Source organism: Heloderma suspectum, chromosome 2 (genome assembly GCF_057233095.1).
Source record: "Heloderma suspectum isolate Gila_16-S chromosome 2, 16-S_ref, whole genome shotgun sequence".
Lineage (NCBI taxonomy): Eukaryota > Metazoa > Chordata > Lepidosauria > Squamata > Helodermatidae > Heloderma > Heloderma suspectum.
The window spans coordinates 48,158,248-48,176,546 of NC_139459.1; the positions used below are offsets into that span (position 1 = coordinate 48,158,248).

Here is an 18,299-nt window from a genome sequence, read left to right on the forward strand (position 1 = left end):
GAAACTAGTATTTCCTCTGATCCTGGAAGTAGCATGTAGCCATCATGGCCAATGGCCAATGGTAGCTTTATCCTCAGTGAATTTGTCTAATCCCCCTTTAAAGGTAAACTGGTAGTTATCAACACATCTCGAGGAAGCAACTTCAACTATGCAGTGTGAAGTAGAAAACTCCTCTCTTCTGATTTTTCCACACCATGCCTAATTTTATATACCTCTATCATGTCTCCCCCTTAATCATCTTATAGCCCCATATGTTGTAACCTTTCCTTATAGGAGAGTTGCTCCAGCCTTCTGATCATCTTGGTTGCATTTTGGTTCACCTTTCCAGGCTCTACAATATACTATTTAAGGTGCGGCAACCAGAACGGTAGTCAGTATTCTAAGTGTGGTCACATCATAGATTTGTATAAGGGCATTATATTTATTTTTGGTCCCTTTTCTAATAGTCCCTGAAGCATGAAACGTTTTCTGTTGTGTGTACATTCTACTATATTTTGTCCATACTAGTGAGCATGGCATAGGTGTGTGGGCAGGGAAGGGTCAGCTCACGTGAGCATGTCATGTTTCAAAACCACTTTCAATCATTTTTTAAATCATTTGTTACATTTGAACTAAGTACTTATTTTATTTAGGCACCATTGTATAATTAATAAAATGCTGTAGGTGAAAAGAAAAATAACAAAACAAAACAAAACCCTTAATAAAATGGTGCTGACTGGAAAGAATGGAAAGGAAATGTGTTTATTTTTAATCAGTTTTTAAATGGGTGCTAAAATGCTTTCTTATCTAAGCACTGTTGTGTGAATATTTAACTATTATTTCTAAAAAAAGGTTTAAAAAAGCACAAATTAAAATATTAATTAAAAAAGATTCTATGGCACTGACTGGAAAAGTAACAGTGAAGGTGTACTGAGGTATAGATGCAAAGCAACAGGTTCACTTACTCTCTGTGCCAGTCATATCAAGGCACACATCAAAACCATGCCTTTAAAAAAAAAAAAAAAGAAGGAAAAGTAACACTAAGGCAATCTACACCTGGGGAGACTGTGCTACTTGTTCCTTTATTTAAAAAAAAAGTCAAATTTTCTGCAGAACTATGAGAGAAAACACAGGAGGACAACAATTGATGGTGACAGCATATAGATGCCCTCTGAAAAGTGAGTGAACAATGCATGAGTGCTCCACAGTAAACACCTAATGTGGAAGCACCCTAAGTCAGGGAGTAAAAGAAGTATCGTACTCACCCAGAGATAGCAACTTGAGATTTAACCTGTCTGGAATTTCCCTCACCAGGTAAAACTAGGCATGTCCAACCCACTTTACCACACAATGATGAGTAAGATGAGTATGCAACAACTCTAACATAAACCAATTTAACTTCACATCTGTCTCATAAACCTTACCCAAAAGAAAGAGTAAACCATACTGCTGCAAGTTTGGTCGTATTGTCCTTTACTGGATAGGTGAAACACCTCATAAACGTTAACCAAATCTGTGAGAAATTAAGAAAATTAACATTTATTCCTAAAACTCCATTTAGATCAATATGACAAAGACTGTAGGCTTAGAAAAAGTGCCTAGGGGGACAGGTTGCTTACCTGTAACTGGGGTTCTTCAGGTGGTCATCTGTGAACTCACACATATGGGTTATGCTCCTGCACAAAACATATGGGTTATGCGCCTGTGTAGAGCTAAACAGAATTTTAGGTGGGAGCCCCACCCACCTTCTCTGTGCACACTCCAGATGTGGCTCCTGCCTGCCTCTCAGTTCTGAATCTGCTCCAGTGGAGGAATAAAGAAGGCAAGACAATAAAGTGGGGAGGAAGATGGGTTGTGTCAGTTCACGGATGACCACTCAAAGAACCACATTTACAGGTAAGCAATGTGTCCTTCTTTGTGGTCTCTGTGACTCACACATATGGGTGACTGAAAAGCAAAAGACTTACCGGAGGAGGGAAATGTCACGCCAGAATTGAAGAAAGGACCACTTTGCCAAAAGCTGCATTGGTGTGAGCTCTGATATCCAGGTGGTAACGTTTGATGAAGATAGATGGGCTGAGACCAGGTCAACACACTACACAGTTGCAGAAACGAAATACCTCTGAGGAAAGCAGCAGAGGATACTATGACTCTAGTCAAGTCACCCCAAACTTGTAAGGGGGGGGGCGGTAAGTGTGCTAGTTGATAGGCAAGAAGTATGGCTGAAATCACACATTTGGTGAAGCACTGTGATGACACCAGGTGACAGAAGAATAAATGGGTAGATTTCCTAAAGGATGATGTTCTATGGGCAAAGAATGAAAGTGCCCTTCTGACATCTAGGGAATGAAGCATGACCTCCATCAGGGAGGTAAGTTGAGGAAGGAAAGTTGGTAGTACGATATCCTGAGTTAAATGGAATTGTAAGACAACCTTGGGAAGAAAAGAGTAGTCCCTATGAAAAGTAAGGAATGACTTAGAGCACATAGTTCGCTTACTCTCTGTGCCAAAGTAATGGCAACGAGAAAAGCACTTCCATTGTGAGGAACCTAAGGTCAGCCATGGCCATAGGTTCAAAGGGGTTGGCCATTAATTGAGCCAGTACCACTGACAGACTCCAGGATGGGACCAGAGGGGAGGCAGATAGATAGAGGTTAGCAAGTCCTTTAAGAATCTGTTTAACATGAAGGTGTGAGAAAAGAGAGAAACCTTCAATGCTGTCATAATTAGCCAATATGGCTAAGTAAACTTTGACAGAGGAAAGAGGTAAACCTCTAGATTTTAAAGAAAGAAGTCCAATATACTTGGTAGACCACAGGATTTTGGGTCCTGTTCTACCGGAGTGAGAAATTTCAAAAAGGCCTTCCACTTGGCAGTGTATGACGCCCAGGTGGAAGGTTTGCGCGAAGCGGTCATTACTTCCAGGACCTTGTTGGTGAGGTTGCCCACTTCCACACCATAAGACACAGAATCTCCAGGTCTGGGTGCCTGATCTTCATGTTGCTCAAAGTGAGGAAATCCAGGAGGAGAGGGAGACAGAGAAAAGTGTGGTTGGACAGGAGGAGAAGCATTTCCCTCAGCCACCATGGAGTTATCAAGATGCAGTGAGCCTCATCGTCCTGTATCATGTTCAGTTGTGTACTAGAGAGAAAGGGTAGGTTAGAATGCCTCCCCCATGAAGAAGGAAAGCATCTTCCAGAGAGTCCAGGTCATGACCAGTCCTGCTGCAGAAACATTGGCATTTCATATTCAGTGCTGTAGTAAAGAGGTCGATCATTGGAATTCCAAGTAGGCAATGTCTACTTGTCTACAACGTCCACACCCCCCATCTACATGTTTATTGACACTCTGAAAGAACCCTAAAAGGTTAGTGGGACAGGTCTTACCTTTGCAAAAGCCGTGTTGATTCTTTTTCAGCAGGGCTTGTCCTTCCATATGCTTACTAATTTTATCCAGAACAGACGTTAAGCTAACTGGCCTGTAATTTCCCAGTTTGTGAAGGTCGCTGAGGATTAGGATCACATTCCCTTCTTCCGAGCAGATGTCTTCATTTTGTAGACAGGGTCAAGGGTGTCACCTGAGGATGCACTAAAAAAGCCTTTGTTGTTGAATGGAAGATCTTCCACTCTTGATCTGGCCTCCTGGTGGAGTTCTGCAGTGTGAAGCCAGATATGACGTCTCAAAGAGATAGCAGCTGCCATAGCCTTGGAGCCACAGTCAACCATGTGGCAGGCTGTGTTGATTTGTTGGCCTGCTAATCTGTGGGTTTCAGCTTGGAAAATAATTGCAAGGTTTTTGACATCTTCCGGGAGTTGGTCAAAGCAGGTTGCTGCTTTTTCCCATAAGAACAGTTAGTTGCCATGCATGCCTTGTAGTTTGCCACACAGAGTGCTAGAGCTGCAAGGGAATAAATCCTATGTCCAATAGAATCTAATTTCTAATTTCTACAATTAGGAGCAGAAGAACTAGAAGCCACTTTGCACCAGTGGAAACAGCGGAACTATGGAACCATTTCCAGGTACTTGAGGATGAGAGTGGAGGACAGCCTGCAGAGAAAGAATTACAGGGGAACCTGCATGAGAGTGAACAAGAAGCTGAAGGTCAGTCAAGCAGAGGCGATGAAACCAAGGCCTACAACAGCAAGAAGAGAAGAGTAGTAGTAGTGGAAGACTCCTTGCTGTGTGGGATCGAAACCCAAGTATGTCACAAAGACCAATATACTCGCCAGGTATGCTGTCTCCCACCCTGTTCTGTTTCTCCCATCCTGCTTCGCAAAGGCCTGGCAGTAGGTACAGGAGTTCACCTTGTGTGCCTCTCCAAGGCAAAGAAGGCAGTTGGAGTGTCAGTCAATTAACAGTATCTTCCTGCCACAGCAGGTACCATTTCTGAAGAAGGCCTTGGGGGCCATGTGGCCTGAAGGGACAGTGAAATAAAGAATACGAAAAACTCAGAGAAAATAGGAAAGGAAGAGAAAGAAACAGAAAGAAGAAAAGAGAACTCTGTTCAGAGTCCCAGGAGGGGATAATTTAGTTTTTGAGGATTTTGCCTTGAGATGAAAGAACATTCCAAATGCTGCTAGTCACTGCTAGTCACTGAGGCGGATGAAAAGGAATTGAGAGGCAGGTGGCACCCATGCCCAAAGCGTGCGCGAAGGAGGTGGGCAGAGCTCCCACCTAACATTTCTTTAGCTCTAGAATGTTCCAAATGACAGTTCTGTGCAGGCACATAATCCATATGTGTGAATCACAGACACCACGACAAAGGAAGTCAGACTTGCAGAAAGTAAGGCTTCAAAATTCTCAGGCTGGGACTGCATATTGGTGTGGCTAATTTCTGACAGACAATGAGTTTATACAGTCATTCATGGCAGGAAAAAGACACCAAAATATTACTTTTTCCTCTGACAAATGTATTTATTAAGTTTACATCCTGCCTTTCTGCCAAAAATGGCACTCAAGGCAGCTAATAAAAAAAAGATTTTAAAAGATTAATCTGTTTTACATATTAAAACAGAATCTTAATTAAAAGCACAATATAAAAACAGATCAATTAAAAACACAAGAAAATAAACAGCACCCAACCAGTTAAAACCCCCTTCAGCACAAACCAGCTGAATAAACCAACTGAATAAAAATGTCTTTGCCTGCCAGAGAAAGGAAAACAAGGAGGGAGACAACATGGTCTTCCTCAGCAGGGAGTGCCAGAGCATGGGAGTGGCCACTGAGAAGGTCCTCTCTCATGTCTCCACTAAATGGGCCTCCGATGGTGGTGGGACCAAAAGAAAGGCTTCCACAGAAGATCTTAAAGCCTGGACAGGCTTGTATGGGAAATGCTGTGAACTGATCTCAGTACTCTGAAATGTCAGAGCACAACTGCCTCACTTACACCAGGGGGAGGATAGACTTCAGGCTTGCATGGTCTACTTTTAGTTTTTACTAGAATCCTGTGGCCCACCAAATGCTCATCAATATGCTCCCGCCAGCAGCTGCTGCTGAAATCAAGTAAAAACACAGAACAGGGAAAGCAAGCCAAATCACAACCTGGCCTCAAGAATATGTAATTAGTTAATAATTCTGCATTTAATTTGGGGGACTTATTTTGAGGGCTTTGCTGCATTTGAAGCTAAGGAGTCATAATGTACCTCCATGTGCAGAGGCAGTGTGCCTCAGAATACCAGATGTTGGCAAGGATTAATAACATCTGTGCAAAGTATATCACTGCTAGACATGGACTTGTATGCTCTTTCCTGAGTTCCACAATGTTATGGCTGCTGGCTGGCCACTGTGAGGGAAATTTCTCATCAATGCAGAGTTCAGCAGCACCTCAGAAACTGCAATCCAGTAGCTACATCCCTCCTCCCAGCCTCACAACATAGCTTCTAACTGGAAAAACAGGCAGTTCAAGAATACTGACTGACAGCCCTCAATCCCAGCACTTTGTTGCACAGATGAAAGGTTTCACAGGAATTGGCCAGTAATCAACCATGGGGCCCCAAATCAAGGTTCTACATATCCCTGACATAACTGTGTACTAATCCACCCCATTTCTCCTTTTGGACAGTCCTGACAGTGTTACTCCCTCTCTCAGCAATATCTGCAGCAAGATGGGGAACAGGTCTCAGGCTTGCATGCTTTTTCCTTGCCTCTCCTCCTCCCCTTGTAATGTACAAAAGGTAACCTTGCAGGAAATTAGAAGCAGCTCAGGCCACATTTTCTGTCTTAGCTGCAGTGGTGCAGCTAGGGCTGGGCCTCAGAGCCCAAGTCCAGTGCCCTGCAACTCAGCCCCCCACCCATGCCCCCAATAACCACCCAGGGAGCGGCAGGTGATGGGAGCCATGACAAATATCAGCGCCTAGGCCAGCCCCCTGAGGACAATGTTGTTCACTGCAGCATCCTTTCTTCTTATTAAAAAAACAAAACAAAAACATTTTATAGACAGAGGTGTCTGGCTGAGCATGTACATGGTTACACATGTTCATTTTATTATTTTTACCTTAAAATCTTTTCCTACAGCAAAATGGTGCTTATTCCCAAGTAAATATGTTTAGCAACAGGGCCGTAGAAGCAAACTCCATTTTATTCCTGTAGTCATGATGGTGCTATGGTTTAAGTGGGTTTAAAATGCAAAACTGCACATGTTCAGAGTATTTCTTCATTTTTTAAAATCAGGGTTGACGAACAGGGTTGTTGTTTTTTCTTTCTTTTGCTCTAACATGTCAGGAATATAGAAGTAGTTGTAAAGCATGGGATAGCAGCGGGCAAGTGGTGGACAGAAGGGAAATCTTAGTTGTGTGTTTCACAACTGAAGTAGTATGCAATGTTGCCCCAAGCGTCCCACTCCCACCCCCCGGTAAGACCATTAAGTCCAAAGTTAAACATTATCTGCACCACTGCTTAGCTGATTGTCTGGTTGAAACCATTATAATTAATCAGCTATACCAGGATGTCGAAAAACTGGACTGTGTTGGTCCCAGGCCATTCATTTAGCAGGCAGGGACTAGCACAGACTGTATACCCCATGGCCATTGTAGGAGTGTCTTAGAGAAAAGGTACCTGCCTTTTCCTGGAACATTCCCCGTGCTCCACTTAAAGTGCTACTGTGCTTGACTTAAACTGGGAAGACCCAGGTTCAAATTAGGAAGTTCACTGGGTGACTTTGGGCCAGCTACTCCCTTTCTCAGCCTAATCTACTTCATAAGGTTTCTGCAATTATAAAACTGGGAGAATGCCATGTATATTACACTGAGCTTCTTGCACAGAGGGGAGGATAAAGCAATATAATAAATAAAACAATATTCTTTCATCTGGAAAACCCCTACTTAACACAGGGGCACAGAATACTCCTTCATCACATTTTTAAAAATTGAAGCACTCTTCAAATTTTCTGAAGTCGATGGCAATTGTAAATGTCTACATTTTTTTAGTTCTGCTTGCATCTCAGAATAAATAATATTATTAAGCTTATGTTACTTACACCCTCCAGCTCTGTGCGCACTCTGACGTAGCATCTCTTGTACCAGGTTCCTGTATCACTTTCAATTTCTATAAGTTCATCTATCTGCTTGGGAGTTTTGATCCTGTTAACCTATGTAGAACATAAGAAGGTGTTTTTATGTTCTTTTCCCACTGGGGAAAGAAAAATATTTCATTGTTAAAGCAAGTGAGCAACATTTAGGAATGCAGAGATAAGCAACAGCACACTGAATTGGGCTTAGATGCTAATAGGTACGCAGTACAGCTCCTCCAGAACCAGTGTAATACGAATGGTTGTACTGGTTGCAATTGTGGCTGTTCCGTTCTGCACCAGATGAAGCTTCTGAGATATCTTAAAGGGCAGTCCCACACACAGAGCATATTCCAATAATCCAGCAGAGATGTTATCAGGGCATGATGCACTGTGACCAGACTAAACTCCTCTCCAAATTATTGTCACAGATATTCTTAATGTTATTTTTTCTTCAAGGAAAAAATATCCTTTCCACTAGGGCTGTGCACAGACCCTCCACTTCGCTTTGGATGCCGCTTCAGACATTCCGAATCAGCTCCGCTTCACTATGAACCGATTTGGACCCAATCTGCTTCACTTTGATATCCGAATTATTGGGATTTGACATTTTCCTATTGACTTGCATTACAAAACAGGAACGGCCATAACCTTTTCAGTTTTCATGATAAATACATAAAAGTTGGGGAACTGGCAGCCCTCATGAAGGCAATTCCACCTATCAAATTTCAGACAGTTTGGCCCAGTAGTTTTTGTGCTAGGCACAGGTAAAATGTGCTGTTCTCCGAAAAAACTCAAACCAAAGGTCATGAAGGGATAATCAGAGAAGTTAGGTGTATAAGCAGTGATTAGGAGGAGGTCACTATCGCTAATCTCTGCTGTAGATTTCTTTGAAGTGAAAAATAACCCCTCTCCCCTAATACTACTTTCCTATTCAGCTTCACAATGCATGACCTCAGGCTTTCTTTGGCTGAATGGAATACACGTTACCTGGGAAAACAGAGTACCTTTTGTGCTAAAATGTGTTTTTTTCTACACAAATTCTCAAAGGAAAGGAAAGGTTCCTCCTGTGCAAGCACCGGGTCATTACTGACTCCTAGAGGGACGCCGCTTTCGCTGGCGTTTTCACAGCAGACTATAGCGGGGTGGTTTGCCATTGCCCTCCCCAGTCGTGACTACCTTTCCCCCAGAAAGCTGGGTACTCATTTTACCGACCTCGGAAGGATGGAAGGCTGAGTCGACCTGAGCCGGCTACCCAAGACCCGGCTTCTGCTGGGATCGAACTCAGGTAGTGGGGAGAGTTTCGGTTGCAATACTGCCGCCTACCACTCTGTGCCACACAAGGCTCATTCAAATTCTCAAAGCAAAGAGTAATAACTTTTCACAGGTTGTACAAAAGTGCATGAAATCTGGGCAATGGGCAGCCCTCATGCCAAGACCTCAAAGATGCCTCATATTGGGCTTGCTTTGCCACACAGTGTAGTATTAAATTTATATAAAATATGTTAATGTGTGTACTGCTTTGCCACACACTGTTTGCTTGACCACAACACAAGCACACACACACACAAACACACACACACAAGCAAAAGAAAAGCAAATACAGAACTACGTACAAGCAAAGGGGCGAGGAGTACAGTACAGTATCTATAATCCTAACAGAAAAGGGTTTTTATTTTTATTTTTTGTATTTTGGTTTTTAAGGGAAAAGCTGTAGAGTTCAAAAATGGGGAGGGAATGAATACGGGAATTGAGAAGGGTGGGGTGGGGGGAACCAAAGAACAAGGCAAGGAAACTAAAGTACTTCCAAAAAAGTGGAGGTTATAAAGAATCGAAAGAAAGAAAGAAAGAAAGAAAGAAAGAAAGAAAGAATATGAATGATTGAATTGAGAAGGTCGGAGGGGGCAAAGAACAAGGCAAGGAAAGGAGGAAACTAAAGTATTTTTAAATGTTTTTGTTTTTTAAAAAAATAAAGAATCTAGAAAAGAAAGAAAGGGAATCATTGAATTGAGAAGGGCTGGGTTGGAAGGAAGAAGAACGACAAAGCTGCAGTCCAACACACACACACACACACCACACAAATCTAGACAACTCTCTCTCTAACCAACTCTAACCAGCTCTCCCACACACAATGAGACGAGCGCACGCTGATCTCCAATATATGCGGTATTCCCCCCCGCCCGCCTCCACCACTGTCACCAGAGGCGTTGCTAGGTTCTTAAAAGATCTGGGGCACAGGCCCATAACACACACACACACACACATATATATATATCCAAGTCTAAGCGCGTCTCTAATATATATAGATATATATGTGTGTATGTGTGGTGTGTGCATGTCGTGTGCTTGCATGTGTGTATAGATTACATATATACATAAGAAGTGTGCACTGACCCTCCCACCCCACTTCAACTCAGACCCCAATTCAGCATTTTGGACAACATCCCACTTCTGCTCGGGCCAATTTGTAGTCGGACCATTTCAGCTCAGCATCAAACCTGAGTCAAGGTTTGGAAAAATGAGTCTTTATGCTTCCTGTTGACTACCATTGGAAATCTAAAAAACATGTAATTTTTTATCTTGGTCAGAACTGGACAATTTCAGGCACAGTAGCCCCGTTGAAGGGGATTACACCTGCCCAATGTCAGAAAAATAGGTGCGGGGTTTATATTTTGAATTTCTTTTAAAGGGAACTGCCAATAACATTTTTATTACTTGGAAGAATTGGATAAACATTTCAGGAGTCATTGCCACATCAGAGTAGATCATGTCTCCAAATTTCAGAATGATAGCCACAAGGGTTTTTGTGCAAGGGTGGCTTGACATTTTGAGGTCTCCAAAAGAGGACATACTTCTCTCTTTATTTTCCTTGTGGACCATTGTTCTGAAAATTACAGACAGCCTAGAGTTGTCCCTAAGTAAGAAGTTTCAGAAGGATAGGTGCAGCAGTTCATGTGGAAGAGGAGTTCTCCAGTTTGGGGGAGGGAGTGATGTGCTTCCCCTTCACCCCTCCCCCAATAGTTTTTGGGATAAATTTGTATGAAAATGCACAGGTCAGTAGAGGTGTCTCCCTGGCAAGAAACCTGCAAAGTTCCTGAAGGATATACATGCATGCAAATTAGAATAACTAGAATTCATTTACATTTCACCAATATAAGCAGAAGGGGGACATGGGTGGGAAGGTGGTATTGCACTCATGTCCTACTTGTGGGTTTCCTGTGGGCATCTAGTTGGCAACTGTGTGAACAGAATGCTGTACTAGATGGACCTTGGTCTGATGCAGCACGGCTCTTCTTATGTTCTTAAATAGAGAGTGCCACTGAGCATATGCAGAATGCTTTTCCTTCACCACTGAGCACTTACATTCTCCCCCTACTAATTCTATTCCCCTCCATGCAACTATCCCTCCTCATCCTACCATCCTCCAGCAACTCTTCATAAAAACAGATCTCTTGTTTTGTGCAACTCCTCTCTACCTCCTCCTTGTTATGCACAAGCTCTCAATGTATCTTCCTCCCCATAACTTCCTTTGTGCCAACACTTCACCAGGTTTCAGCCACTGAGTCTGTTTTCAAAACTAGGGCCCATTTATGGAGAAACTCTGAGCATGTACTAAGTGCCTTGCCCTCACCACTGAAGCTAGAGTTCATGCAAAATGAAAAACTCACAAATGACAAAACATGCATCGGACTGAGCTGAAAGAGTAGTCAATTCATTAGACGGAATTGGGTAGGCACTGTATTAAGCCTGCAATACCATGCTCACAACTCAGGACTAATTTCTGAGTAAACATGCCGAACATCAAGGTGCAAACCTCCCTGCAAAAGTAACTCGTGCTGGAATCTTATGCACATTTTTGAAGGTAAACCTCATTAAACATAATGGGGTTTCTGAGTAGGCATACATAGGATTGTATAGATAAGCAGTATTTATCTTCCCTCCACTTAAAAAAACAAACCAAAAACAAACCAAAAGCTTATTAAAGCTTTCTGTTCATAGGAAAATAGGAAGCTGCCTTATACTGAGTCAGACCCTGGGTCCATCTAGCGCAGTACTGTTGACACTGACTGGCAGCAGCAGCTCTCCAGAGTTTCAGGCAGGATTCTTTCCTAGCCCTACCTGGAGATGCTGGGGATTGAACGTGGGATCTGCATGCCAAGCACGTGCTCTACCACTGAGCTACAGCACTTCCTATTCCTGGATAATGGAAAATGATAAACAAAACAGCCCCACACTTGTTTCTCTGCAACCATGTGAACCCACTCTTCTCAAAGACTTGAGTGAGGAGAAAGAGAAAAACCAACCCTCTTGTCTGTTTGTATAAAGTCAAATACAGTTCAGGACTTCTCTTGCCCGCCAAAGAGAATTCTCTTTAAAAATTCCCCAAGATATGCTCTGGGTGGAATAAAGAAGAGAAAGAAAGAACAGGAGAAGGGCGGGAAGAAGAAAAGAAGAATGGTGATTGGAGATGTGCATGGGGGTAGAGAGAATTCCCTATACCAAGTGGCTTTCAGAGAAGTAGTACTTCAGAGGAATTTAGGGGGCTGTGGAGGGTTTGTAAGGATTGCACGTACTTAAATGAACTTTATGAGGTGAGGTGTCGGAGGGCTTTTTCTAGCTTTTTTAAAACTGTAGAACCTGTTTAAAAGCCTTAGCAGTTCCTCAATCACGACACCACATAGTCCTAACCTTCCTTTTGAAATAATTTGAGTCCTACAGCTATTCCAGAGAAATTAAAGCAGAGGGGGACAAAGAGGTTTGTGGAGGCTGATTGGATCCTTTGCTGTACTGAAGCTACTAAACTTCTGCAGAATCCAAAGGTTCCACTTTGGGGCAGTAAAATCAGGTGCTGTGTGAAATACCAGTATTTCACATGAAGCTCTTTCTTCCCTTCCTTCTCCTTCTTCAAAATGTCATTGCAAGCAAGCTCCCAAATGTGGGCATGGAAGAGCAGAAAAGTAGGGGGGGGGGTTGCACCTCAAAAAAACCCTACACCAGAGATTAGGGATAGTGACCTCCTAAGGGGCACCTTAAATACCTTCTGATTAGGATATCTAATCCCCTGTGTGGCTTGGCAGTTTTTACTTATTGTTTTAGTCTTTGAGAAAAGGAAATTTTACACATGGCTAGCATAAAAGCCACTGGACCTAACTGTCTGAAATTTGGCAGTCAACTCCATTGGGGCTGCCAGGTTACCAAATTCCATGCATGTATGTGGAAGCACACAAAAATATAGCTCTTTGCTTTGACAGATTTTCTTGAAAATAGCAAATTGTACCTGTGACTAGCACAAAAGCAACTGGACCTAACTGCCTGAAATTGAGCGGGTTCAATCAGCTCCATGGGGACTACCAGGTCTCCAAATTTCATATATTTATCATACAAACTAAAAACATTATGACCATTTCTGTTTTCCAATGCAAGTCAATTGGAAAATGTAAAAAAAAAAAAAGGCAATTAGGACAGCTCAAAGATCCGGGGCAAAGCTCAAAAAAGATCCAGGGCCCGTGCCCAGGTGGGCCCTTGTAACGACAACACTGTCACTGATTGGAGATTGCTGGGTTAAGTTCAGCCCTAAATTGGCAACTAGAGTTGCCATTTGCCAAGGCTCACCATTTCCCCCCTCCCTTCTCTCCCCTTCCCCCCTCCCTCCTCCTCCTCGCCCACTCCCTGATCTTTTGCAAGTTGATACATTTAGAGACAGGCTGTCTGGGCTTCAGAATGGCTTCAGAATAGCTCTGAATCTCCAAGGTGGACCAAGGTGCTTCAGCGGCAACCCACTTTACTTCAGACCACCTTGGTGCTGTTCTGATCAATACTGGATCTCAGCGAAGCCACCCCCAAAGCAGCCCCATTCGCTTTGGTATTTGGATTCAGCACTAAAGTGATGCACAGCCCTACTTTCCACACTCCCGGTAATTGTATCTATCCTAATTGTAACTGATGTTGTAGTAATGAGGCATAGTTTTATATATAAAAAAAAAACTCACTGTGAAAACTTTTTCAGGCTGGCCACGAGCTCGCATATTTGTATCATGAATTTGTTTGAGAATCATCCAAGCTTCATCATGTTTCCCAACCTACAGACATGAATAAATTTGGTAAAATACATACATATATTTAGAAAAAAACATAAAGGAACAAAATACTGTAGGAATGTAGATTGTTGAGAATCCATACTATTAATATCTCTGATTTACTTACCCTACTCCCACCCCATGATTCTTCCACTCATAACCGATAATCAAACCTCCTTGTGGTCCCAGAATTCATCACCCACTTCCCCTGCCAACCCAGTTTTAACATTACGTTACAGTACATTGATTACATGTAACATGTAATTGATTGCATGTAACTGAGAGATGGTGACTTGCCTTGAGCAAGTCACCATCTCTCAGTACTAACCTACCTTCACAAGGATATTAGATACCCCTATATACACTGCTCTGGATTCATTAGATCTCCAGGAACTTATTTATCATGTTATTTTACTTACTTGGTTATTTTTATCCTGCCTTTTAGGACCAAGCCTTCACAAGGCAGTTTACAAAATAAGAATTAGGATTAAGAAATAATTCAGTTCATTTTTATTGTTTACATCCCTAGGTCATCACATTATAACAAAGAAAAAATGTCCCATGTATTACAAAAGTAAAAATGAGTACAAGTCAGAGAAAATGACTAATAATCCAGAACTAACAAATCTCACTTAAAGATAAAAAGTGATTAGGAACATGATAGTAAAAACAATCCAGCATCAAATTAAAATACACAGAACTGGCAATAAAAACCTAGAAAAAAACATGGTGAAATAAAATGGTCTTTAGGGTCTTTTTAAAAACCAACAAAGAGAGGATCAAATAAAGTGCTCTAGGGAGAAAATTCCAAAGATGTGGGGTCCCCACTGAAAAGGTCCTGTCTCTAATCCCCACAAATCTGATCTGTCTTAATGGTGGGCAGACAGCTGGGTCCCCAAAGCTAATCTTAGGGCCAGGTAGATTCAACTTCTTGAATGATATAGACATTTTACCTCAAGCAAAAACCTTGGGCTTTCTGGCATGAAAGTGAGTGCCACCACAGCAGAAACACAGGGTAGAGCACACATAATAACGAACACTCGCCAGCTGTGAAACTGATAGGCAGATCCCATGCTGAAACTCCATCCTGAGTAAGAAGAAAAACACACACAAAGACAATGCCTTAAAACAAGACACATTTTGTAAGGCTGCCTTTGCTGCTTATGAGCATTGGGAAATATACTGATCCGGCCTAAGAGATGTTACTTTTGAGAGCATCTGCCTATTTCAGTAATTCCAGTGAGCCCACACTTTGGAAAGTTTTTGCCTCAAACAATAAACTATAGCTAGAAATCAAACAAAACTGAAAATTACAAATTAGTCCTTTATCCAAAAATACTGGAATGCTCACTTATATGCACCAAACAACCACTAAACTAATACAATATGCAATTTGCTGATTGCCCGCAGTTGGTAACTGCTCTTCAGGAATCAGTTGAGTGGCAATCTGCAGCACTGTATGTTTCCCTTGGCTGGCTTCTCTCTTTCTCTGCCACGTACTCTAAGATGAAAAGAACAGAGTTCACAAAGTTCAGCATACACCAGGCTGAAAGCTCAGCATGGATAGAAGTTATATTATCAATAGGTGGCTCAAGAGATATATATAGCTACGGCTGTATTTCTATGAATAAGGTGAACCCTTTTTTGGCTTTTTGATTTCACTTTTCTTGAATTGAAAAGAGAATTCCTCATTTAATATTCTGACCCAAAATTGGATGCAGTCATCCTGAACCTCAGCATTGTAGGAAAAGAATGGAAAGCACCACTCTTTTCCTTCAACATCATATAAGAAGCTTTTGAAAAAACCAACAACTTTTCAAAGAGCGTCTGCAACCTTGCAATAGGTAATGCTAAATAAGAGATAATGTTCTATCAAACGCTAAGTATTTCCTTCTAGCTTTTATATTAGTTATCTATCAGTCTAAGATTTATAGGTTATCTTTAAGGGTGAAACCCTTAATAGTAATATATGGAGCATCAAAGCTAGAAACAAACAAAAAACAGAACAAGACTACAACATATGAAGAGCCATAGGACATTGGGTTTTTTTCCATAGGAAAAGGGGGCATGCTGATGGGTGGGGATGGAAGAGGAGAGGCTATGGATCCACCAGCCTCTCTGCTTCCATCTCTGCCCCCAGCCAGGTAAGTAAGCTAGATGGGATCAGAGGCCCATCTAGCTCAAATTACAACAAAGGAGGACAAAGTGGCTGTGAAAGTGGCTGTCACTACTCCCCCCGTGCCTGGCTTTTGCTGACAGGCTTAGGATAGATGGAGGACTCTGCATTCAGAGCCCTCCATCTATCAAGTGTTAATCCTGTAGGATTGTACTCTAAATATATAGTTGTATGCTTTTGATTTTTGATAAAGAAATAGGGTGTATGTGTGTGTGTGTGTGTGTGTGTATATATATATATATATAGACAGGGAAAGTGTGTGAAAAGGAGGTAATGTAAGAACTAATTTAGAAGAATGAAAAACTGTACAAGGAAGTGTGTGCGCGCGCACATGTCACTGAAAGAATCAAATACAAAACAAATGTGATACTACTGGGCTTTTAAATATCCTTATCACAAATACAGTGAAAATACATCTTTGTTTACATAATTCTTACCTTTAAATCATCCAGTGCTCCTACAAATTAGCATTCACAAATGCTAAGATTCACACTACAAATGCTAGAGTTCACACTGATCTCATTGTACATATAACAACTTAGTGTTAGTAATTTAAACAGTCAAAGGAACAATAGTTCTTATTTAAGGTAGGGATGTCTGTCATGGGAAAATCTGGCCCTTTTAGGGCCCAATGGATTCCTGCAACACCCCTGGTTTGGCTTGCCTTTGTGAACCAAGCCAGGGATTTGCTCCAGAAATCCGGGAACTTTTTTTCTTTTGCAGAAATCTGGTGTTTCGCAAATTACACTGGTAATTTGCACAAATTACAACCTCATTTTGTGCAAATCAGGCAAATTACAGCCATAATTTGCAGAACACCGCAGTTCCGCAAAAGAAAAAAAAGTTCCTGCTGTTGCCACATGCACCCCTCTCACTCTCAGTGTCAGCACTGGCAAGAAAAATGGCATGGGTGTGTGTGGCAGTGGCAAATCTGCCAGCTGGCCCAACCTGCTGCGGACTGAGTTGGGCCAGCTGGCAGATGTCAGGTCAGAGTCTGGGGGGCTGAGCCAGCAAAAGCTCACTGAGCTCCACCCCACAAATGGATTCCTCTGACATCCCTAATTTAAGGTGTTACACATATATGCCACTTTCAGGCACTTCGCCTTGTGTCTTGTGTATATCTGTTATTAAAGGATTTCCATTTAGGGAGCAATCCTATCGAGATAGGTGGCCACCTCCGAACTTGGAGGCGACCACCTATCCAAAGCAGGGCAGGAGAAGCACGGAGGGGATCGTTCCCTCCACACTCCTTCTGCCTTGCTTTTTCGGCTACACAGCTGACTGCGGCTGTCTAGCCGCAGGAGCACGGAGCAGGGAAGGAGGCTGCTGTATGACACCTAGGATGTGTCCTACAGGCAGCTATGCTCTCCCCACCCCGGAATGCCCCCAGCCACATCCCTTTCCAGCCACTTTGCACTCCTCTTGCGAGTGCGGAGAACGGGGCTGTTCCGCGCTACCTCCGAGGCAGTGCAGAAGTGGGGGAGGTCGGTTCCCAGAAAACACCACATCCTATGGCCGTCTAGCCACTGTCTAGCAGCCATAGGATTGCTCCCTAAATTATATTTTTCTGCCCTTATGTCAAGCTGCTTTGCCTGCCATGTTTTTATTTTATGTATCTATTTAGTAACTTTATATCCCCACCATTTTTCTATCATGGAACTCACATGGGGTTCCCAGGTAGTCTCCCATCCAGACACTGACCAGACCCAGCCTTCATCCTCAGAGCATGTCCAGTGAGCATCTATTCTTTTATAAGATTAGAATAGGTGGTATAATTCTGTTCAGCTCATTTCTTATCTTCACATTCATTTTGTTATTTTCTTGGCATCAATTTGTCGTCACTTAACTAAAAGCAGCACATTCCATACTGCATATAGTTTGTCTCCATAGAAAAGACTGAGTGGAGTTTTGTTTTGTTTTTGGTCTACTCAAAAATCACTTGCTGCAAATGGAGATTGAAAGCTGGTTAGGGATATGGCATGTTCTTTTCCCAGCATCCTTTTAAAAAGTCAAAATCAGATAAGCTGCAGATTACATTGATGTATATGTGCTATTTAGTTGTCTTTGGAAAGAGAATAATTTATTCCTCTATGCATATGCCATGTATAGATCCTCACATAAACTCTCATCTAGATAATTAACTCAGATATTAATTGCTTAATCAGATGTGCACAAAATGATTATGAAGTCATCATTCTAGTGTCAAACATATTAATATAAATAATGCTGGTTTAATCACAAAGGGCTGAATTGAACCCTCATGAAAGGAGGTCTGCTTGCGCAATGGGAGCAGACCTCCTCCCCCCTACAGCCCTCCCCCTAAATCGGCTCTGTAGGGTCCCCCAACACTCTAAAGCAGATTTGGGGGGGATGTGAGGGTCTGCATATGGGAGGGGAAATCTGTTCTGCCTACAGTTCTCTCCTGCTGGTGGAATGGCACAATTGGGTACAACCCATTATAATTGGCCTTTTAATTATGGATACAATTGATTTTCAAAGAAATCCACATTTAGGACAAATACATATATGAATCTGCAATACTCATTCCTGTGCACTACATTTCT

The 18,299-nt window shown here is 42.2% G+C and overlaps 1 protein-coding gene across 3 annotated transcripts in view; it reads right to left on the reverse strand.

The window, feature by feature from the left end:
• SV2C (synaptic vesicle glycoprotein 2C) overlaps positions 1-18,299 on the reverse strand; it is a 181,477-nt gene that overhangs the window by 33,382 nt on the left and 129,796 nt on the right. For all 3 annotated transcript variants that reach the window (XM_084833436.1, XM_084833434.1, XM_084833435.1), the window contains exons 5-8: positions 14,513-14,646; positions 13,473-13,562; positions 7,453-7,563; positions 1,404-1,492 (exon numbers count right to left, since the gene is read on the reverse strand). In XM_084833436.1, coding sequence (XP_084689562.1) covers positions 1,404-1,492; positions 7,453-7,563; positions 13,473-13,562; positions 14,513-14,646 — 424 coding nt within the window. The remainder of the gene's footprint in view (positions 1-1,403; positions 1,493-7,452; positions 7,564-13,472; positions 13,563-14,512; positions 14,647-18,299) is intronic.